The sequence below is a fragment of the Pipistrellus kuhlii genome, unplaced genomic scaffold, assembly GCF_014108245.1.
Source record: "Pipistrellus kuhlii isolate mPipKuh1 unplaced genomic scaffold, mPipKuh1.p scaffold_m20_p_20, whole genome shotgun sequence".
Taxonomy (NCBI): domain Eukaryota; kingdom Metazoa; phylum Chordata; class Mammalia; order Chiroptera; family Vespertilionidae; genus Pipistrellus; species Pipistrellus kuhlii.
The window spans coordinates 8358118-8381580 of NW_023425516.1; the positions used below are offsets into that span (position 1 = coordinate 8358118).

At 39.5% G+C, this 23463-nt stretch overlaps 1 protein-coding gene across 6 annotated transcripts in view; it reads left to right on the forward strand.

Moving 5' to 3' along the window:
* ZBTB44 (zinc finger and BTB domain containing 44) overlaps nt 1–20728 on the forward strand; it is a 32383-nt gene extending 11655 nt beyond the window's left edge. Inside the window, exons 2-7 of one of the 6 annotated variants that reach the window (XR_004989969.2) lie at nt 750–1823; nt 6338–6422; nt 9076–9239; nt 10494–10794; nt 11606–11708; nt 13601–13733. Coding sequence is in view for 4 of the 6 variants with exons in the window: in XM_036448944.2 (XP_036304837.1) it covers nt 806–1823; nt 6338–6422; nt 9076–9239; nt 10494–10794; nt 13601–13883 (1851 nt within the window). In the remaining 2 variants the exon portion in view is untranslated. Of the gene's footprint in view, nt 1–749; nt 1824–6337; nt 6423–9075; nt 9240–10493; nt 10795–11605; nt 11709–13600; nt 14394–20547 lie in introns of those variants that run through there. The other 5 variants (XR_004989968.2, XM_036448945.2, XM_036448946.2 and 2 more) reach the window with 5 other exon arrangements.
* The last annotated feature ends 2735 nt before the right edge of the window (nt 20729–23463 follow it).

Here is a 23463-nt window from a genome sequence, read left to right on the forward strand (position 1 = left end):
CCACACTCAGTTGTCTATATCTTCACAGACTGGTAATTCCCAGAGTTCTGTAGGAGGAAGTCCTGGTCTTGAGCAGCTTTAGTCGGGGTCTTCAAAGGGGCATGCATATCTTTCCAAGGGTTTTGTGATTGGTATCTTTCATCAGTTGTGAGTTAAAGCTAGAGCTTGAAAAGTGGGGCTTCCATAGCTTAACTGCCACAACTTATTGTAAGCAACCATGACTACTGTACAGACTACTAATAGTTGTGGCAATTATGAATCATTGAAGTATTTGTCATAGTTACTTCAGTTTCATTTTTATTCATGGATACATTTATAATGAGAAGGATGGGTAACCAAAGTGTGAATTGTACATCTCTGAGACACATACCCATAAGATTAGTTAGTGCTTATGTTTTCTTCTGTGTTTTATTGTCAGGTCCTACATTCAAATCTTTAATTCATTTTGAGTTAATTTTTGTGTATAGTGTAAGGTCATACTGTAGTTTGTTTCTTTTGCATATGGCTGTCCAGTGTTTCTAACGTCATTTATTGAAGAGATTTTTCCTTTATTGCCTGTCCTTGGCTGCTTTGTTGAAAATTCGTCGCCCATATTTATGTGGAGGAATGTTGAATGTATTTCTGACCATGAACTTTCTCACTGCCATCTTTTAGTTTTTTGATTTAGCATAGTGGCTACATGGAAACTATATAAATTACCTATTATGACTACTAAACTATCAATTAATGCTTATTTTATGTATTTTTAGGTCATTTCTGATTCATTTGCATCTTTGAAGAGCATCTGTAAGAGAGGAAGGAAAAGATGGGTGTGAAAACATTTACTCATAGCTCTTCTTCCCACAGTCAGGAAATGCTTGGAAAGCTAAACATGCTGCGAAATGATGGACATTTCTGTGACATCACTATTCGTGTCCAGGACAAAATCTTCCGGGCACATAAGGTGGTACTAGCAGCTTGCAGTGATTTTTTTCGCACTAAACTTGTAGGCCAAGCAGAGGACGAGGACAAGAATGTGTTGGATTTACATCATGTTACAGTGACTGGTTTTATCCCCCTTCTAGAATATGCTTACACAGCCACTCTGTCAATTAACACAGAAAATATCATTGATGTGCTGGCTGCAGCCAGCTACATGCAAATGTTTAGTGTTGCTAGCACCTGCTCAGAGTTCATGAAATCAAGCATTTTATGGAATACACCCAACAGCCAGCCGGAAAAGAGTCTCGATGCTGGACAAGAAAATAACTCTAACTGCAATTTCACTTCTCGAGATGGAAGCCTTTCACCAGTGTCGTCAGAGTGCAGCGTGGTAGAAAGAACCATTCCTGTCTGCCGAGAATCCCGGAGAAAGCGCAAAAGCTACATCGTCATGTCTCCCGAGAGTCCCGTGAAGTGCAGCACGCAGACAAGCTCCCCCCAGATACTGGGTTCTTCGGCTTCCTACTCAGAAAGTAGAAGCCAACCAGTTGACTCTTCTCTAGCTTTTCCCTGGACTTTTCCTTTTGGGATTGATCGAAGGATTCAGCCTGACAAGGTTAAGCAGGCAGAAAACACCCGGACTCTAGAACTACCCGGCCCACCTGAGACCGACAGAAGAGTGGCTGACTTTGTGACTTGTGAGAGCACAAAAACAACCCTGCCTCTGGGGACCGAAGAAGATGTCCGGGTGAAAGTGGAAAGATTAAGTGATGAGGAGGTGCATGAGGAAGTACCCCAGCCTGTCAGTGCATCTCAGAGTTCACTGAGCGACCAGCAGACAGTGCCAGGAAGTGAACAAGTCCAAGAGGACCTTCTGATTAGTCCACAGTCTTCCTCAATAGGTACAGTGTTTTCTGTTTGTCATGATGCTATAATCAAATAAGTTCAAGCATCTTTAGCACTTACTAGATTAAAGTTTTTTTTTGCTGGGTCGTATAGGAAATACTGGGAAGAATAAAGCATAACTGAATTTTTTTTTAGAGGTTGCTACTACTACTATCATTATAAGTTATGCATTGGGAAAGAAAAATAGTTGAACAATATCTGATGGGACAAAGATACATACAGGTATATATGAAAGAATTGTGAATTACTTCCAATGCAAACAAAAAAAAAGTTTTAAAAAAAGTCCAGTTAGTGTTTTATTATTTATTAAAATATTTATTGAAAACATGTACCAAGCATTGGGGATACATGATTTAACAAAAGGATTTAATAGTCTAATTGAAGAATCAGATGTGTAAATCAATGGTTAGTGCTAGGCTAGAGGTATGAATCAAGTGTTATGATTCACAAAGAAAAAAAAAGTTAATGCTGTGTATTTACCTTAATGTTAAGTGGGGGTTTGCCCAGGTGAGGGAATGACATTTCTTTGGAAATGTATAAAAGCATAGTGATGTGGAAGAATCCTAATATATAAAAACCCAGCGTCTGTAATGACGTACCAAATACTGGAAGTCAGTCCTGCAGTCAGTTGCCATGGCAACCCAGAGCTGAACTGCCAAGGAGGCTGTGATCAGGCCCAGAGAGAGGCCCGAAGAGAGAGGCAGGGTCTGATCCGAGGTCTCCGTGGCAGCTGTTGATCAGCTGTTGCCTCTCTTTCTCTCGGGCTTTACCAGCAGCTGTGCCTCTGTTTCTCTCTGGGCCCCCACGGGGGCTGCTGATCAGCCCTGCCTCTCTAATCAAGCCCAGAGACGCTGACTGGCATAGAAACCGACCAATAAATTCCCCTTATTACCATTGCCCAAAATCTAACACCCCCAATTTAGGGCAATAGAAGCGCTAAATATAGCAAACAGGAAAAAACAAAACAAACACAAAGCACTAAGTTTGGGTTGGGTTTTGCTACTCAAAAAAGTAATTATGAATGTTTGGTAGAATTCAACAAAAAAATTTATAAGTGAGGAGGACTTTGTGATACTATTTCATTATTGATCTTGAAATACTCAGTTATCTGTAGCACCAATGATAGACATATAAGTAGTTCTAGATAATCCACAGTTTATTATCTTAACAAAGAAATTCACTTTTTTTTTTTTTTAAATATATTTTATTGATTTTCCACAGAGAAGAAGGGAGAGGGATAGAGAGCTAGAAATGTCGATGAGAGAGAAACATCGACCAGCTGCCTCCTGCACACCCCCCACTGGGGGTGTGCCCACAACCAATGCACATGCCCCCGACCGGAATCGAACCTGGGACCTCTCAGTCTGCAGACCGATGCTCTATCCACTGAGCCAAACCGGCTTCGGCAAGAAATTCACTTTTAAGTTACAGATTCTAGAGAGGATTTATCTTATTGCCATCAAGGCTTTTGAGAGTATATGGAGGATGTTTTTATAAGTGCTTTGATAATTGTAGTTTTAAAATTTTGTTTTTATTTTTATTTTTTTCTTGAAGTTGGTGGATAAGGACGATATAGAATCTGAGTAAAAGATAAAGCTTATGGAGTTTTGTTTTTAGCAATATCAGTGTAACTTGGGGTTGTGCTACTGGAGAAATAGGTTGGGATTTCCCTAGTCAAGAATACAGAATCTAGTAACTTTTTCCTGTCATTACAACATAGGTCTTTAGCATAAGAAAGCCTCAGTACATCCTAGAAATAAATAAATAAGCAGACTCAAGGCTTTTTGGAGGTAAAGACGCCCCCTAATGCTTGATTCCTGTCCTTGGTTCCTCCTTTCATTGACAGGGAAGCCATACATTGGAAACATCCACAGCGTCAACCTCTTAAAATCCTCACCTCGGTGTTGGGCCAGTGTTGATGCATCTCAGATGAATTCTCTTGTTTCTGTTAGAACTGCCCCCTTTCCCCAATGGCCTCTTGAAAATTGTCCTTAAGGAAATGGAGTAAGTTGAAAGATAGTATAACACTTAATCTTACAGTGAGAAAATATGAAAGAAGCAGATGTTGGCCTGCAAGAGCTGCAGTTTTAGATTGAGATGATTCAGGAGAACTGCAACGGTCCATAAGATTAATGCTTGTGCCCTACGTGCCTGGGTTGCTGGCTTGAACTCTAGTAGGGGGAGTGCAGTAGGCAGCTGATTAATGATTCTCATCATTGATGTTTCTGTCCCTCTCTCCCTTTCCCTCCCTCTCTGAAATAATATTTAAATATGTTTTATACCAAAAACATATTTAAAGAAAAATAATGCTTGTGCCTGGCCAGTGTTGCTCAGTGGTAGAGTATTGTCCCATACACCAAAGGGTATTGGGTTTGATTCCTGAGTTGCAGTTCTTTCCCTGGCCCCAGGGCAAGTGTGTAGGAGACAACCAATCCACGTGTAACATCATTGTTTCTCCCTCTCCCTCTCTCTCCCCCCCCCCCTCCTTTTTACGCTCCCTCTCCTTCCTATCATCCCTTCTACTCTCTAAAAATCAAAGGAAAGAGTATCGACAACAACAACAAAAAGAATAATGCTTGTGTAAATTTCTGTTTCCAGGGCTTGGCTAAAGGCCAGTTGTCATTGATCAGGAACCAGACAAAACCTCCTGCCTGCTTCTGGGCATATGACACCAGGGAACAATGACAAATCTGATTAGATAGCCAAAATATTCCCAAAAGACTTTTTCTTTTCTTTTAAAAAAAATATATTTTATTTATTTATTTATTTATTTATTTATTTATTTTTTTACATAGAGGAAGGGAGAGAGATAGAGAGCCAGAAACATGGACCAGCTGCCTCCTGCACACCCCCCACTGGGGATGTACCCACAACCAAGGTACATGCCCTTGACGGAATCGAACTTGGGTCCCTTCAGTTCGCAGGCTGACACTCTATCCACCGAGCCAAACCGGTTTCGGTCCAAAAGACTTTTTCTAGGAAAATAAAATATATCCAATACTTCAATGAAATATTTGAGCTCAGTTAGGCCTGAACTTACCTCCCAGCCATCACCGCACTATTGTCTGACTATGGATTATGTGTTTATGTTATTTGGCTAATCCTCTCACTTTCTTTCATCCAGAGAGCACCCCCAATCCCCTTCAGCCCTCCCCTGTGAGGGATTTTAGATGTGCACTCTTTTATTGAGGTTCTCAGTGCAAGGCAACAAGAGTTTCAGCTGTCTTCCTGAGTCCTCCATTTCGGCTAGTGCTCTGTTGCAGAGTGCCCCAGGAGCGCACCTGTAATGAAACAAGTTGGGTTCATTACTTGAGCTCACACACCATGGGGCCTTGGGGCTTCAGTCAGCAGACATTAGAAAGGACTTACTGGATTTGGGCTTGAGTTAGATGTTTTAGGGAAGATTAAGAAAGTGGGTTTTCTCAGGACTGGTGATGCCAGAGTATCTTAACAAATGTCTAGGACTATAGACCAAAGTGAACCTAAAACAGCAGTAGCTTATGTTTGGTGTTTTTGTGATTACACATTGACATTGTTTTTGTGTGTGCTTAAACAGAATTATGTATTGTTTCAGACCATGTGACCTAGTCTAGGCAGGTCTTCTGTGAGATTGTTTTATGTCCAACAGGAAAACACCAGGCACCTACCTGGCACCACCAGGCCCAGTGTCCATGTCCGGCCAGTTCCTAAATATTAGGGGCTGCTTTTTCTCTTCCTCGAGTATGAAATGAGATATTGTATTTATGCATTTAGAACAGTGTCCGGCACTTGGTAAATACTCAGTAGTGGATGGCCACTGTGATTAATTTTCACCACCAGAAAAGAGTTTTTGTAAGGAGTCAGTTTGATGTAGCAGAAGCTATATGAACAGCACTCCCTATTGGTGGAAAGAGTAGCATCTTTCTTGTTGAGATATCCCTTATCATATAAAGCTGATTGTTTCTATAATTCAGCTTTACTGTTTCATTATCCCTGAGTGATGAGATCAGAAAAGGCCTTAATTTCTTATATTACATACTTTTCAATATTAAATTTTTTACAAGTACTGGTTTGATCCCCAGTAGCAAGCATGCAGGAGACAACTGATGTTTCTCTCTCTTACCTCCCTTCCTCTCTTTCAAATCAATAAAATACTTAAAAAGTAAAATTGTTCCTTAAATGATTGTTATAACATTTTGCGTGAATTTTTGTTTAGTTTGCATTTGAATTGCTCTCTTTCTAACATTTATATCAAAGAAATAGTCCTAAAAGGTTTTAAGTAATATAAGGTATTGCCTTACATGTGATTTCTTTTTAAATCACATCAACAGTTAAAGTATTATAGGACACTTTTTAATAATTCAGGATATGCATGTACTTTAGTTCAGCGGTCACCAACCTTTCGGACCTCAAGGGACCACAGGTTGGCGACCGCTGCATTAGTCTGTTTTTAAAGGCTTAAAGTTACAGCTTGCAATTAGTGTCTTGGCTTATTGACACTGCAGTGTTCACACCTGTCTTTTATTTTCAGGCTCAGTAGATGAAGGTGTCAGCGAAGGGTTACCTACGCTTCAAAGCACTTCCAGCACCAATGCTCACGCAGATGATGATGATCGGTTAGTACTGACATAGGTTATTTTAAGGACTGTGCTTGCAATTCTTAAGTCGTTTATCTGGGATTATATAATAAGTTTATTGGGACCTCATTTTAGTATATTTTTCAGAGTAATAAGGTAGCTTTATCACATCAGAAATGAAAGCACCTGTACAGCAGTTTTGTTTTGTTTTGTTTAGCATTTTTGTATCTATAGCAGGGGATGGCAAACTGTGGACCAGAGGCTAGTTGCAGCCCACCAGCCTTTACAAATCAGGTTATATTGGAACATAGCCACACTTTGTTTATACATTGTCTGTGGACGGCAGAGTTGAGTGATTGGAACAGATCATATGGTGTGCAGAGCCAGAAATATTTACTGTCTCACCCGCTACAGAAAATATTGGTCAAACCCTCATCTACAAACATACCCATTATCCTAAGGTGACCGCTTTTGGCGGGACAGTCCCAATTTTTAACAATTTGTCCCGAGTCCTTAGGCATTTTATATAAAAAAATCCCAATTTTTGGAAAGAATATTTTAAATCTTAAGATTTCATCCTTAAACAAGCCCTCACAACTCTGCCTCCAAAAACATCCCTTACGGGTCCACTTTTCCTCCATCTCTGCTACAGCCACTTGAGCCCAAGTCACCACCATCTTCTGCCTCAACTACCGTATTTTTCGGACCATAAGACGCTCCGGACCATAAGACGCACCAGTTTTTAGAGAAGGGAAATGAAGAAAAAAAAATTCTGAAACAAATAGTGTCCTAAAATATTTTATGTGCATTAAAACCCAACATCACAGTCATAAACACATGTAATCAACCCTGTAAAGTAAACAGCAGCATTTAGAACCATTTTAGAGCTGGGCAAGCACACAGAGACCACACAGCCGGGCAAGTAAAAAAACTTTTTTTTTTAAAGTATATGTGTAGGCTATATTTGGACCATAAGACGCAGGGACTTTTTCCCCCCACTTCTGGGGGGGAAAAAGTGCATCTTATGGTCCGAAAAATACGGTACTCTGATTTCATTCTGCCCATACTCCAGTCATTCTCCATGTAGCTGCTGGAATGACCTTGTTTCCTATAGATTCACATTTAGAATCTAAATTCCTTGCTAATGCTTTTAAAGCCCCATATGATACAACTTCTGCCCAACCTCCTTTAGACCGTTCTCCTTGCATACTACCTTCTAGCCACATAGATCTCCTTTCAGTTCACGGGACATCCTATATTTGTTTCTGCTTTGGGGACTTGTCAGTTCTCAAGGGAGCGTTTTCTAGCCACCAGTGTAAAATAAAATAAAGCTGCACTTATCACTATTGGTTCACCCTATTTTAATTCTCCATTCTGATCATTTTCTGGAGTATTGTCTGTCTTTGACCACTGAATTAATTCCTCATAGAAAGCCCAGGGCAGACTTAAATACTGTATGTGTTGAAAACTTGAAGCATTCAAAGACTGCAAACAAGGTTTATTGTTCTTGAATAGCTAAACCTGGCATAGCAGGTTAGGTACCAGTCATTTGAATAAATAATGAAGGTGTAAACAAATGTAAATGTGCCTAGGCTCCTTAATTTCACACATTAATGAGGTGGTCTGTTCTATTCTTAGATACTGTGGTAAGTGGTAGAGATACTAGAGATGAAATGTATAGTCCTTGGCCTCAAAAGAATCAAACCAATTTGTGGGAAAGAAGAGAGGTTGAAAATAGGCAAAGTAAACATAATCTCAAATGATCTGCAGAGGGTTCTGTTGCTCTGTATAGTAAGGTAGCTAACCTAAGCCACTGATAAATCAAAGAAGGCTTCGGGGGGAGGAGGAGGCAACTTGACCACATTCCATAAAATGACTAGGCATTATCTAGGCCACATGTGTCAAACACAAGGCCCTCGGGCCAAATCCATCCCGCCAGGCCTTGCAATGTGGCCTGTCATCAATGTGCGCTGTCATCACTGCACTCCGCTGCGTTTCCATCACAATGACAGTTTATGACTGTTCAGTAAACCATTCGGCCCGAGATTTAGGCTGGATTTTAGATTTTGGCCCCTTCTCTGATTGAGTTCGACACCCCTAATCTAGGCAATGACAGTAGACTAATAGAGGAAGTTCAGGGTTTAAAAGCACAGCACTGAGAGAACTCTTAGGAGGAACAGCTTAGTATAGGGTGTGTTTGGGACTGTGACAAGACGTGAGGCTGGAAAAGTACACAGAACTCAGGTCATAAAGTGCTTTGCAAAGGGGTTTAGACTTTATTCTAAAAATAACTGAACTTTTGCAGAAGTTTAAATGGTGGCTGACCGAATCCGAGAAATTGTGAAACAGAAGGATAGATTAGAGGCCTGTGGGCTAAAGAGAGGGAGTTACTAATTCAGCCTTGCATTGATGAGGGCCTAAATTAAAGCAGGAGTAGGAAGGAAAGAATTAGAAAGATTAAAGATCCTTGAGGTAAAGTGTTTTTGGTGTGTTTTATGGCTGTACATCCTTGCTTAAGATACCCTTCTGGACAACTTTTTCATAGTGCCACAAATGAAACTTGTCATCTAACAGTGAAACTGTTTCCAAAAATCTTTAAGTGCCTTTTCTTTTGTTCACTTAAATGTTGTGCAGAAATGTTTATTCAACTTAAAAATCAGAGCCTGGTTGCCTTCTTTGGTCTGTTTTCTAGATTGGAAAACGTTCAGTATCCCTACCAACTCTACATTGCCCCTTCCACCAGCAGCACAGAGCGGCCCAGCCCAAATGGTCCGGACAGGCCTTTTCAGTGTCCGACTTGTGGAGTGCGATTCACCCGAATTCAGAACCTAAAACAGCACATGCTCATCCACTCAGGTAACGTCGCTTTCCCTACCATGACATGAATGAGTACTCAAGCATTTTACTTTGGAATCCCAGTTAAAAATAGCAAACAGGTGGTTTTTAGTTAAAAAATGTACAGGTATCTCTGGGAGGCCAAATGAGAACAGATAAGCGCAGGTCTATTGTTGAAATAGCGCAATGTCAGAAGCTATTAGTATGTTTTCCACAGGCATAGCATTAGGTTAAAGCTTAGTGCTGTGTGTGTGTGTGTGTGTGTGTAATGTAAGTAAAAGATGCTGAGTGTGTTGGTATGTGTATATATGTGAGGTATAGAAGCACAAATACGGATTGTAAAGCAAATGGCATTAAAAGAGTGTTAAGTGTTCTATATACTGTTTTCTCTATAAGCTTAAAATTCTAAATAAAATGATTTAATATTTAATAATTGAATTTTGATTCTTCAATCCTGAATTTCTCTGTGCCTTGTCTAGTTAGCTTTCTAGTCCTTTTTTAATGTGAAAAAGATTTTGGATAAATGATGTATAAAACAGATTTGAAACAAGTTCAGTGATCACAGAAAGGCAGAAGAATTCTTAGAGGAGAAACACCGACCACTGATAAGTCAGAAATCTGTCGTGTCCAGCTGTGCCATCTCATGCTCCTCCTCTTTAGAAGCATCTAACAGTCTTGTGACTGATACATCAACAGATTATATTCTAAAGATTTTTAAAATTTTTTTGCCAAAACTGTTGATAATGACCTATCATTATTACATTAAATACCTAAAACCTAAGTGGTAGTTCTCTCATGATTGTTGATTACGCTCAGAAAAGTTAAATTTTTCTTCTCATTTCTCTCAGTAGATACTAATCTTTTTCACATCATTTCTCTCAGTAGATACTAATCTTTTTCACATCTTTTCAATATAAAGCTCACTAATGAAATGAAACAAATGTTATAAGGAATTTGATTCATGTTTAAATACTGTAAGTTGTGTTTTGACGCTTGTAAAATAGATGATTTTGAAGGGTGTTCAGATACCAATTTGAGTATATATTACCTAGTTTACTCCCCGCTCTTGCCCTTGTTTTTTTGTTTGTTTGTTTTTTAAGTAGCAACTTCCGATATTCTGTAGCATTCCTAAGATAACTGCAGTTCACTTTTGCTGGTGATTTTTTGTATTTTCAAATCATCTATTGCTACAGAATGATAACTCAGAGATGTGTGAGGTTGATAAATTCAGTTAATTTGTTTTCAGATAATATTTTATTTTATTTTATTTTATAGGAATTAAACCATTTCAGTGTGACCGCTGTGGAAAAAAGTTCACCAGGGCTTACTCGCTAAAGATGCATCGCCTAAAGCATGAAGGTAAACGCTGTTTCCGGTGCCAGATATGTGGTGCCACTTTCACTTCCTTCGGGGAATATAAGCACCACATGAGGGTTTCCCGGCACATTATCCGCAAGCCTCGGATTTACGAGTGCAAAACATGCGGCGCCATGTTCACCAACTCTGGAAATTTAATCGTGCACCTGAGGAGTCTGAACCATGAAGCGTCAGAGCTAGCAAACTACTTCCAGAGCAGGTGAGGTGCACAGCGAGAACCCCCAGGAAACTGCTTTCTGACCTCTCTTCCTGCTTCTAGGGCAGCCTGCTCTGTCTTTACCAGGCTGCCAGGTAGCCAGGCACATTCCTTTTAAAATCCAATCCATATTCCAATCTGAGAGAGAAAATTTTGCAAAATCTAAGTATAAACAATTAAAAATACTATTTTTGAAATTAGGAATCTTTTTCTATAGGAATAGGCTACTGATCTTCTTGGGGTTTGTTTATTTTTTAAGGTTTTAAATAATGTTTTTATTGATTTCAAAAAGGGAGGGAGAGGGAGGGAGAGAAACATCAATGATGAGCCAGTCATTGATTGGCTGTCTTCTGTGTGCCTCCTACTGGGAATTGAGGCCACAACCTGATGCCAGGACCTAGAATCAAACTGTGATCTCCTGGTTCATAGGTCAGTGCTGAACCATTGAGCAACACTGGTCAGGCTTCTCTTGGGTTTTTGTTTTTGGTGTTTTTTTGTTGTGTTTTGTCATATATATAGTATGAAGTTAAAGTAATTCTATAATGGATCTTAAATGGACCTTATTGGAAACTTGCCATGTTAGATGATGATTAGTGATATTGGATTACTTCAGACTCTTTGGATGTTAATAAAATTCTTGAGCATTTCTCTTTTTTAGTTCTATATAAAGGAATATATAATAAGAGAAATTGCAGTAGCAGTTATAGCAGATATGATTATTTAGATCAAGTGGTTTTCCTTTTTTCCTTTTAGCTTAAAACTTCATGCTTTTACTATTACTAGTTTGTGATGGAATTGCCTTTCTGATTTATAGGGTATCTGAGGAAGTCAGGTTCTAGCTTTGCTGTAAACTGCTGTTGTGATGAAGTATGTCACTTTCCCAATGAAGGGGCTTGCAAGTTAGAAAAGGATAAAATGTGGGCTGGAAAGGTGATTTCTAAGGTTCCCTCTAGATACAAAATTCTGTTGTCCATTTTTTTTTAAATACATGTTTATTTTTTTACAGAGAGGACGGGAGAGTTAGGAACATCAGCTGCCTCCTGCACACCCCCTACTGGGGATGTACCCGCAACCAAAGGTACAATACATGGCCCTTGATTGGAATCGAACCTGGGAGCCTTCAGTCTGAAGGCCCATGCTATATCCACTGAGCCAAACCAGTTAGGGCTGTTGTCCATTTTTAATACATCTATAGGCATTCTTTGTTTCTTATAAAATGAATCTTAAGTTTTAAACCATTTATTTTTAAAAATTATTTCTAAATAAATTCCAAATATTCTTACAGTTTGTTTATCGACTGAGCCAAACCCGTTTTGGCCTGAAGAGTTTTTAGAAAGTGTCACATGACATCTGAAAGTGCTGTACCTATGAGCATATTTTAATTTTTTTATTAATACTGGACAATTCAATTATAGAATAAGTGTATGGGTTGACATTTTAGTATGAAGCAAGCAATCAAGATTTAAAACATCTAAGATAAAACAGAAACATCTAAGATAAAAGAAATATAAGTCTTAACTACAAAAATACTTGTAAAAATTTAATATTTAAAAGTATGGAATATAAGAAATTAAGGCCTTTTCTGATCTCATCACTCAGGGATATCTACTGTAGTTAAAATTTTGGTATATTTTACATCCAATAATTAAATACGTATCACTTATATCGAAAGTCTCTGAGGACTAAAATGTAACTAATCTCATAGCATTCTGATTCAAATGTAATTTTAGTTTTTACATGCCAAATGTAACAACAGGGCACACATAAGTTAGTTTTTTAGATTTCCTATAAGGTCATTTAAGGATACTTATCTTTAGTAAGTAATAAAACTACCATTGATTGATTGATTTTAGAGAGAGGAAGAGGGGAAGAGAGAAACAGCGATTTATTATTTTATTTATTTATGCATTCATTGGATGATTCTTGTATGTTCACTGACTGTAGGTCAAACCCACAACCTTGGCATATCAAAACAATGCTCTAACCAACTGAGTTACCTGTCCAGGGCTTCTATACCTTGTAATAAGTATATAGTCCAAGAAAGGTTAAGCATAACTTTACTCAAATGTTCTTTGCTTAATAGAAACTGTTCTACATAAAACAAAGGTGACATTGAATCTTATCTATTGGTGGTAGTGAGAGTTGATGTACTTTGGTTTTAATAGAGCGCTTAAGTTCATATTTAGAGCAGTTTAAAAGTTAAATTTCTAATTCTTGTTAAAAATCCTCACCCGAGGATATTTTTATTTTTATTTTTATTTTTTTTAAATATATTTTTTATTGATTTTATACAGAGAGGAAGGGAGGGAGATAGAAAGTTAGAAACATCGATGAGAGAGAGTCATCGATCAGCTGCCTTTTGCACACCCCCTACTGGGGATATGCCCGCAACCAAGGTACATGCCCTTGACCGGAATCGAACCCGGGTCCCTTCAGTCCCCAAGCCGACGCTCTATCCATTGAGCCAAACCTGTCCCGGCCCGAGGATATTTTTAGAGTGAATGGGAGCGGGAGAGACAGAAAAACATTAATTGGTTGCTTCCCACACACACTTGAAACAGGGTCCATTATAGAGCCTGTATCTGAGGTCCAAGACCTTGACCAGAATCGAACGCAGAGCCCTTCAGTCCACAGGCTGATGCTCTATCCACTAAGCCAAACTGACTAGGACTAAAATCTTGAATTTAATCTCCCTTTAAGAATTGGAGAAATAAAACATCCTGATCTTGTTTTACAGATCAGGTCTTTTCATCGTGTCTTGTTTACTACAGGTTTGAGAATTAACTCTGTTTCATCCTTTGCCTCTTAGTGATTTCCTAGTACCGGACTACCTAAACCACGAGCAAGAAGAGGCCCTAGTTCAGTACGATCTTGGAGAACACAGTTTTGAAAGCAACCCCTCTGTTCAAATGCCTGTAATCTCACAGGTCTCCTCGACCCAGAATTGTGAAAGCACTTTTCCCTTGGGGTCTCTCGGCGGGCTGGCAGAAAAGGAAGAGGAAGTGACAGAGCCCCCCAAGACCAGTGCTTGTGCCGAGGCCACCGGAGAGGACCCCCCAAAACCAGAGCTGTCTTCGATAACTATCAAGTAATTCCATGGTTTGACTTCATTTTGGTTTTTGGAAAGTGCCTGTGCTTGGTCTTGTACATTTAAATTTAAATTTAAAAAAAAAAAAAAAGGTTTTGGGGAAGAATTTCCCTTTCTACTTTGTGAGCCCTGCAACTGATGTTTTGTTTTATTTTTCATGACTGGGAGATTGCTTCTGTAAGTACACTATAACATGGTGTAGAAATAGAATACGACTGTTGGACGTAAGGAGAACTGATTGACTTAAAACTTCTCATTTCTCCTTGCATTGCTGTCAATAGGCTAACAGCAGATCGTTAGGTAACGAAGGAATCAGGTGACTGTTGGCCTTCCTGAGATGGAAGGGCACACAGAAACCAACTACTAAAAGGAACTTGACCGATGGCCTGAATAGATGTTTACTCCTGTACACCGGACGTTGTACAGTATAAAGCCTTTTGTTTTTGGAAGTATTTATGGTAAGCTATCTTAAAAATTATTGAGGTAAATACTTTTTTTTTTTTACTTCATAGAGGAAGGAAGAGGGAAAGAGGAAGCATCAGTGGTGAGAGAGAATCATCTATCAGCTGCCTCCTGAATGCCCCACACTGGGGATGGAGCCTGCAGCCTGGGCATGTGCCCTGACCAGGAATCAAACTGTGACCTTCTGGTTCATAGGTCAGTGCTCAACCACTGAGCCCTGATGCCTGGGCCTGGTTTTGCTTTTGTTTGTTTTTTTAGCATTGTCCTTTCTGTTCTCATTTTTTGTGGTGAAAATTTGATATTGGGAATAGGCATTCCCTGAATCTTTATAGAACCAGTCCTCCAAATAATCTTATCTTTCTTCTATAAAAGAAGGCAAAAACCATGATTGAGAATAGTCCAGCTATGCATGAATGACCAGGAATGGAGACTGTAGTATGTAAATTCCAATTTCATAGGAGCTCTTTATAATACTACTTTTCTGGCTGAAGTTGTCCACCTGGTCTTCGAATGTTAATGTCTGACTAATTAGGTCACTGCCTAAATTAGTTTCCTCTTGCCCCCCCCAATACTTTCTCTTGCATATGCGGTCATGATACTATATAAAGGAAAAATATTGGAGATATTCTATATTTTATATGTAGGTTTATGTATTGTTGGGGATGTTTTTGTGCTGTTTTAGACAAAATAAAAATTATATTAAGACTACGTTCTTAACTCAGCTAAGATTGTTTACAAAAATTCCATATGGCAGTGATACGTTATCCTTGTCCCAAAATATTTTTAGACGTTGCCAAGTTTATTAAGATCAGTTAGTGTAGTTTTTGCACAATGTAAGCAATAATGTAAAAGATGAGGATAGTCTATAGAATGATGGTCTGTGACTCAAAAATCTGGGGGAAATAGTTAAGACTAAAGAAAAACAAAATCTTAAATAATATCACTTTTTTGCTGCTAACCAATGAAACTTTCTGATTTATAGTTGAATTTCTATGATACTCTAGGCTGGAGTTCACTTTTCATCTAGTGCCAGTTAAAGCGTCACTCACCTTGATCTGGAATATTCATGTTTATGAACAAGGAACTTTGAGTAACCATGTGTATACCCAAAGTTTAATAATTATGAGAGCACCTGATTAGATCAGAAAAAGGGGGAACAAAATACAGTTTCTTATTCAGCAAACCAGAAGATCTGAATTTTGTCCAGGTGCTAGACATTAATAATAAAATATATTTTTTAAGTTTTAGTGATTTGTTTTTCTTTTCTTTTTTTAATTTGCTAATTCTGTAATTTATCCCCCCACGAATGTAAAGGAAGGAAAAGTAAACTCATTGAAGTTTTTTAAGGCTAATTTTCTTTTAGTCTCTTTCCGTATTCTTCTGCCTTTAACCTGTTTCCAACTCTTAATCTCACTCGTTAATCTGTTCTTACCCCTCTGATCTCAAATGTGTGCATTACCTTCAGGAAAGGTGACGTAGGCAGGTTCTGATGGGCTCACATGCACGCTGCTTGACTAGTAGGGTGGAACAGCCCGGCTGCGTCCCACCAGGGTGAAAGGTCAGCGGTTCTTATTCTCAGTGTCAGATACTTTGGAAACAGATATGCCTGCCGGTAGGTAAATGTCAGTTAATTTTTTAATCTACATGGATAAGACAAACAGTAGGTAAAATTATGACCAGAAGTTGTTACCCTCAGTCGTAATAAGAGTTATTTTTAAAAGAAGGCAAGCAGTGGGGTTAAATCTTGTCGCTAGAGGGTGTTTTACACACCTGCCTGAGAACTCTACTTGAACAGAGCTGGCACAGCTTGGGCAGCTCTGAGGTAGACTGTGCCCTCAGCATGGGGAATCACCACCATTGGCTGTTCTTCCCCAGATGGAAACTTTAGGTTTTCATTGGCAATTCACAATTGCACAGATTTCCCATTTTTTGAAAAATTAAGAGTATAATACTGTGAAAATGCTGCATACTTAGTTACTTGTCTTCTTCCCAAATCTTAGCAATATGGTTCACTAACTAGAATTTAACATCAAACGATATAAACAAAGGCCTTCTCTCAGGGAGGCTCATGTTTTTCTTGACACACAGTTTAAGGATATTTAGCTTACCTTTTGAGGGATAATAGTACATAGTGGTAATTGGATTTATTTAAAATTCATGCAAATGAGGGATGTTTGGACATGTAATTTTTACCAGAATATATGGAAAACATTGCAAACAGATGGACGCCCGTTACGTTATCTCAGTCATTAGCAACTGTCAGTGTAATTAAACATTAAAGAGTCCAGTTTAGAATACTTAAGCATAGCTACCTTTTCCTTAAGCCCAAGAGGGTAACTGATATTTAAAGGGCTTAAATTTTAGGATACAGAATAAATTGCCTTTTTAAAACCAAGTATTTTATACAAGAGAACACATTTATTTTCCATAAATAAGCTACTGCATCGGTGTGATATAGTTTAGAAATGAGCAGAGATGTTAAGTTTTCTGTAAAGGAAAGTAAAAGGAATTTGTCACCCACAAGTATATTTAAGTGAATTTTTATTTCAAGTAATGAGTTATACATTTAGTTAGTTACATTGTCTGTTCTTAAAGTTCTTGATTTCAGTGAGACAAAGTGTACTAAAATATTTAAATGGCCTTATTCAGTCTTATATTTCAGCAGCCACTCTGACTTACAGCAATTTGGTTCCTTGTTAGGACATAAAGCCTTTTGGCTTTCAAAACAAAAAAGCTTCCATTTCGTTAAAGTATTTTACCGAAGTGGACTAGCCAGCACATCTGGTGTATTTATTATTGAGAACACTGTTACCTTCAGACTACTGAGTCAGTTTCTCCTGACGGAAACAGTTCCCTGGGAGCCTTTGAAAGCTGTATTGCTCTTTCAGTATTTTATTTCTTATTTTTTATTCTCGTACTTACCTTAATCTGAATAGAGACCAGTCATCTGCTTTAGTGGCTTTATTTTGAAGACTCTCAGATCATGTGTTCATCTCAGTTTTGTAGTCCCTGGTGGGAGGGGTGGAGGGAGAACAAACAACATTACTGTGTGGTGATGGATACTGGATAGTACATGCAGAGAATTAGTACTTAACGAATGAACCATCCCAAAATTGTAATATTTAACTGAAAAGAGTGTGAGATTTGAGGAATAGATGAAGAGAAGGAGAAACTTTCATGCAGCACTTAAGTATTTCCACTCATCTGGGAAAGGTGAGGTTATAACTGAAACATACTTACGTCCAAGTGCAGGATCACAGTTTTCTAGGTGTTAATCTTAATTGGGGAGAGGCTTCAAAGTTCGCTTTGAAAGGACCCGAAGTTGCTAAAAGGTAATGTGGTTTTCCCACCGAGTTATTGACATAAGATGCTTTATTTATAATATATTTATGTTTTGAAAGTTAATGAAAGGAGAGTATATAGCAGCCTGATTCCCCCCCCCCCCCCCCCTCTCTCTGAAGCAGTAAAACAAAATTGGGAGAATCTCCATTATAGTAAACATGTCTGTGAGGAATAGTTATAGCTGAACATAATCTTACAGGCTTTACATTAAAATCAAATGACTAAGTCCTTATTTTGCTTGGACCCAATTTTATCTTTGAGTTGTCTGACCATGTAGATAGCCCTCAGCAAGACAAATTTGCAAAAAGTAATAATGATTCAGCTTAAACAAGTGAAATTGAACCAGCTTACAGGCTCAACTAAGGAACAAACACTCTGGATATTTCATTTTTAGATAATAAGTATCTTGAGATTTATTAATAGAAAGTTAAATCTGTCAGTTTATGTTAGAAGACTCTAGGTGACATCATAGATGTACTTTTTTTATTTTTTTTACTTCATAATAAACTATACCGTTAGATGGTTTCACTATATCATAGTGATATTTTTATGATAAAGTAATAGATCCATGCGCTTATGCCTTTATGTACAGCCTCTGCACCTGAAGCCGATGTCACAGGCTCTCAGTTGGCAGTGTCTGAGCAATGAGCCCGCCTGGAAGTGTAAGTTAAGCCCCAGGCAGCTCCAACCAATGCCAGGGTTGCTGTTTACCTGATCGTTTACAAAGAAAAAAGAGTTCAGACCGCTGATAGAAGACAAAATCTAAACTCATTTTTGTAATCACTTCTTCCCCTAGGTTTTTAGGGAGAGAGGAAGGAAGAGGGATAGAGAGGAACCTTGATGAGAGAGAAACACCATTGATTAGCTATCTCTTGCACGCCCCCCACTGGGGATCAAGCCTACAACCTGGGAATAGAACCAGTGACCTCTTGGCTCCTGGGTTGACCCTCAAACCACTGAGTCACAACATTCTGGCAAAATAAATAAATGAATAAATTTTAGTTTGAAGTGCCTCTTTCTAAAATCAAATTTGTATTGCCTTTCTCTTCTCAGTTGAATAATTTTTCCTGATTAGCTTAAAGTGCTGGGCTCAATTGTGATGGTTCTTTGATAAAATTGCTGCCCGATGGCTTTTAAGGGGCTGGAACTTTTAAATTGTCCTTTCTCAAATGCCATCTAACCATATCCAGTTTTCATTATTCAGTTTTTAAAAATCTCACTGTACATGAATGTTCAGGTCACCAAACACAGTCCAGGAGCCCTCGTCTCCCCCGCTTGTTCCCTGGGCGTCAGTGGGCTTATCATTCAAAGATGGGAACAGCCGGCAGCTTCTCTGAGACACGGGTGGGTTGCAGATGGCAGATGCCAATCGATCGAGGCTCTCATGCTGAGAGGAGTCCAGCGCGTGGTTGGAAGTTGCACTGCTCTTTGTCTCGCAGGTGCCTCCTGAAGTAAGTGCCCCGGGTATTTATCTGGAAGGAGTCAGATCCTTAGACTTGATCCATTTCTTCCTTGTACAGAGTGATGGCTTCTGATGCCTCGATTTCAAGGTCTTTTCAATAAAGAACAGTCCTCCAAGGGTGGAATTTGATTTCCATCCAAGTCCCAGTAGTCGTTGGTTTTTCTGTCTTACTGGTGCTCCCGCATCAGTGGAGAGCGCTGTCTGCGGAAGGCACCCTCATGGCACCTTAGTCCGACCGGAGGATAGTGCATGGCTTCTTCGAGTCTGCTATCTTTTCAAAAGCCATTTTATAAAGAGTCTATGTAGCCTATTTTAATATTTAAATATATATATATTTGTGAGAGAGACTTTTAGAACAGACTTTGTTCGTTTACTTTAAAATTCTTGTATTCCCGTTTTTAACAGTAAATTTAAACTTTCCAGCATTAGGACATGTGTTTTTCCACAGCGACAAAATGAGAAAGTCAGACCGAGACAACAGGTCATAATTTCGTGGTAGGAGGAATCAATGTCTGGTTAAAGGAGACAGATATGAAGGGGAAAAATCATTTTAATGTTAACAGAGATGGATTTTTTAAATAAAATTGTGGGTTTGTTTCTGTAATTTCCTAGTTGCTGCTACATTAGCTCAATATCTTACAGAGCGCACATGTAAATCCGGCTCCTTTTCAAACTGGAGGACTTTGTAGGACCACCAGCCCAGCAGGAAGCTGTCCCCCAGTCTTCAGGGGGCTGCTTTAGTCCCATTTCCTACAGCCCAGCATCCAGGAGGCTGGGAGACCTGCTAGTTACAGCATTACGAATCCCGGTGGGGGGCAGGTAATGCTGAGGAGGAAATGTGAATTAAATTATGTAGATGGTGTGTGTCTTCTCCCCCTCCCACAACCAGTGCAGCTCTCCCCACTGCGCCAGCCCCCACCCCGCTCACCAGCTCCGTTCCCAGTCATCTCATTCACGTGTGGCTTTTCTCAGTGACTGTGGCCATAGCTTATAAGTTCCTTGGCATGTTTGACTTCCAACAGCATCAACAGTGGTGTGGGATTTTACTTCCTAACAGTGTATACGGTGTCAGAACCTCACGTTTTGTATACTAGTCTCCGGCTATTAGTATTTTACAGGAACCGTAGTTCTTGGTGATGACATATATATATATATATATATATATATATATATATATTTTGTGACTTTTTTGTAAACCAAGTGCCGTTTGAACATTACAATCATTTTTGGAGTTATTGTAATCAATGTGAAGATTGTTTTTTCAAATCTGTTCTGAGCCTATAGTGTTTGCTTTGTGCACATGTGTATTGTATATATTCTGTATAGTTACACTGTACTGAAATACTAGCCTGTTTGATATAAGGAAAGTATGTATTGAGTACCATTTTTGCTAGCTTGGTTGTTTAATCTTTTTTAAAAAGGTTTAAACTTTTTTTAAAAAAAGAAATCTTTACACTGGCCTTTATTACATGGTCACAAAGTTAGAAGGGATAGGCAGGGAAAAATTACATTTGAGTGTCTGAATAGAAACAAGACTAAGATAATGGGTTTTTCCTCATTAAAATATCTTAATGCTTTATGGACTAAAACTTCCTGCTGTTGTTATTTAATGTTGGCTGGAAGGAAGAATTGGTGGCATCGGGTTATGGTCAAGTGGATACAGAAAGTCATCAGAATACATAACCTAGATTAGCATCCATGCGTGTGCACACCGGGGAGCATTGCATTGGACAGCACTTGTCAGCTTTCTGGGCCTAAGAAAGAGCTGCAAGTGCAAAGATTGCACACACCCCACCCCTAAGATCGAAGGGGCCACAGGAGAGCGAGAGAAGCATCAAGTCCCACAGCTATGGAACCCGCTCTTTGCAAAACCACTTCCTGAGTGGTGGGTGAGCTGCATCTTGAGAAGTTGCTCTAAACCACTGTTACCCAAACTTTTGACATTTGTGTACCCCTTCTATAATTTTCGTAACGTTGAGTACCCCTTGTACTCATGAGAACGTAGAATTAGGCACAGCTAAGCACGGTGCAGTGCATATCCCCACCAAATTCCGGTGCAACGCGTACCCCCCACCAGACTCTTCCCGTCCCCCTGGGGGGACGCGTACCGCACTTCGGGAAACACTGCTCTAAACCTTTCTGAAGTTACTCTTCATTGATTAGAAACCTGTTGGTGACTTTTCAATAATATCTTAATAGCAGGAAGTAGAAAAGAGGAGGAAAGCAGCTCATTGCACAGGTAGCGAGCCTGTGAGAGCCTCAAGGAAAGGCTTTCTAACTTCACAAATTCATCTACATGTGGGTTCTCACAATAATACTTCAGTCCAAGAAAGTCATCCCATTGACCCAAAGCTGCCAGGGTCCCATTAAGAGTTAAGTTCAGGGAGGAATGGGGTGAAATGTCAGAAGCACTCGCCCTCATTCAGTGAGTGTGATGTGTGAATGCTGGTTTTTCAACCCATTCACACTGTTGGGCCCCTCAGTAGTCTTACACAAAGATAATGTAAATAAATGCAAGGTGTATAATTTAAAATAATTACACGCTGGAGTTGGATTTGCATATGAATTACAGTCTTGGGGGGGGGGGCGGGGGAATCCTTTCAGAGAACAATGCTAAAAGTAATAACCAAAGATACCAGTGCCCGTGACTGATAGTGTTGAATAGTTTGGGCATTCTCTCGAACTGGAACATTTGCTCTAAATACCAAACTGAGAAAGTTAACAAAATCTACAAATATACTAAGAATTTAAGTGGGGGGAATTTGCTTATAAATATCCAATTCCAAAAGTTAATCTAACTCATGTTTGTATGGATAAATTGTTATACAGGTGGGAAAACTAAGATAGGGCATTTTAGCCTAGATAGAAATTTCTTACCAGCAAACTGATGTAGAACTAGGGTCTAAACAGCTCTACAGACAAAGGGAAGGCTGTTTACTGCTGTCCTCAACTCTGTTGGTTGGTTTGAGTTTTCCTACAGAAGATACCTGATGTTTCTGTACCTACCCATCTATAGGTAAGCAGATGAGTTTTGGCAGAGGCTCTGGGTGGGGCTCCCACAGGATCCCACACCCTTCTTGCCCTGTCTATGATGGATAGGAAGGACAACTGACATTTCTGTTTGCCTTTATCTGAAAGTCAGTTAATGAGTCTCATTGGCCAGAAAATCTGAAAAATTAGGTGTAGCAACATGGGACGCGTATACGCACATAGACATGCCCCAGGAAAGGCCTCAAATGGACGGCCTCTGATGAATCTTGCCATCTGGAGACTGTTGGGAAAGTTGCTTTAATAAAATCATTGCAACCAAATTACATTCTGTAGTCCATCAAAACAAGGGGCCGTGGCAGGGGCATGCTCTCTGGCATCAACAGTGCACATGGTAGGACTTTTGTACATGCTAACTTTAGTCTGAACATTTTTAATTGGGGTGACACTAGTTAATAAAATTATATAGTTTGCAAACATACAACCTATACTACATCTGTATATTGTTCGTTTACTACCCCAAGTCAAGTCACCTTCCATCACCATTTATCCCTTTTCCCGCTGGTAATTATCATCCTATTGTCTATGAGGTGTTTTTTGTTGGTGGGTTGTTTGTTTGTTTGCTTAATCCCTTCACCTTTTTCACCTAGTTCTCTCCCCACACACACACAACACACACCCTCTGCTGATAGCTGTCAGTCTGCTAAGAACAGGTGTTTTACAGTTCATAAAATGCTAGCACTTTCAGTAATACAGCCTTCAAAACCCCAGTGAGACAAGGAGAAAGAATAAATGCAATAAATTCATGGAAGGGAGGCAGGCCGGGCTAGAGCCTCTGGGCTTGCCGATGAGCCCTTCCAGGGGCTTAAGATCCCCGGGCACAGCGGCAGGAAGAGAAGCCAGGACCTTCTATCTTCCAGATCTAGGGTAATTCTTGGGCACTACTAGCGTTTGGAGAGACGCCTGCGAGAAGCGGGTGATGCTGGCGGAAATGTGGATTAAATAATGCAGGTGAGGTGGTGGGTTAACAATGGTGGCAGAGTAACTGGATGCTGCACAGACATGCTCCCAAAACAAACTATATTACAGCTAAAATACAGAAAAACTTCCTGAATAATTAATGAAAAAATCGAAGGAGAGAACCCTGACACCCAAGGACTCAAAGTGGAGACCGCATAGAGACTTGGCGGTGTGTGTGTGTGTGTGTGTGTGTGTGTGTGTGTGTGTGCACATAAGGGCTGGCCGGGCACCCATAGATGGCAACTGAAGTCCCAGAGAGAGATCTCAGCTGTGGGTTGGTTCCACTGAGATCTCGGATCTAATCCCCAAG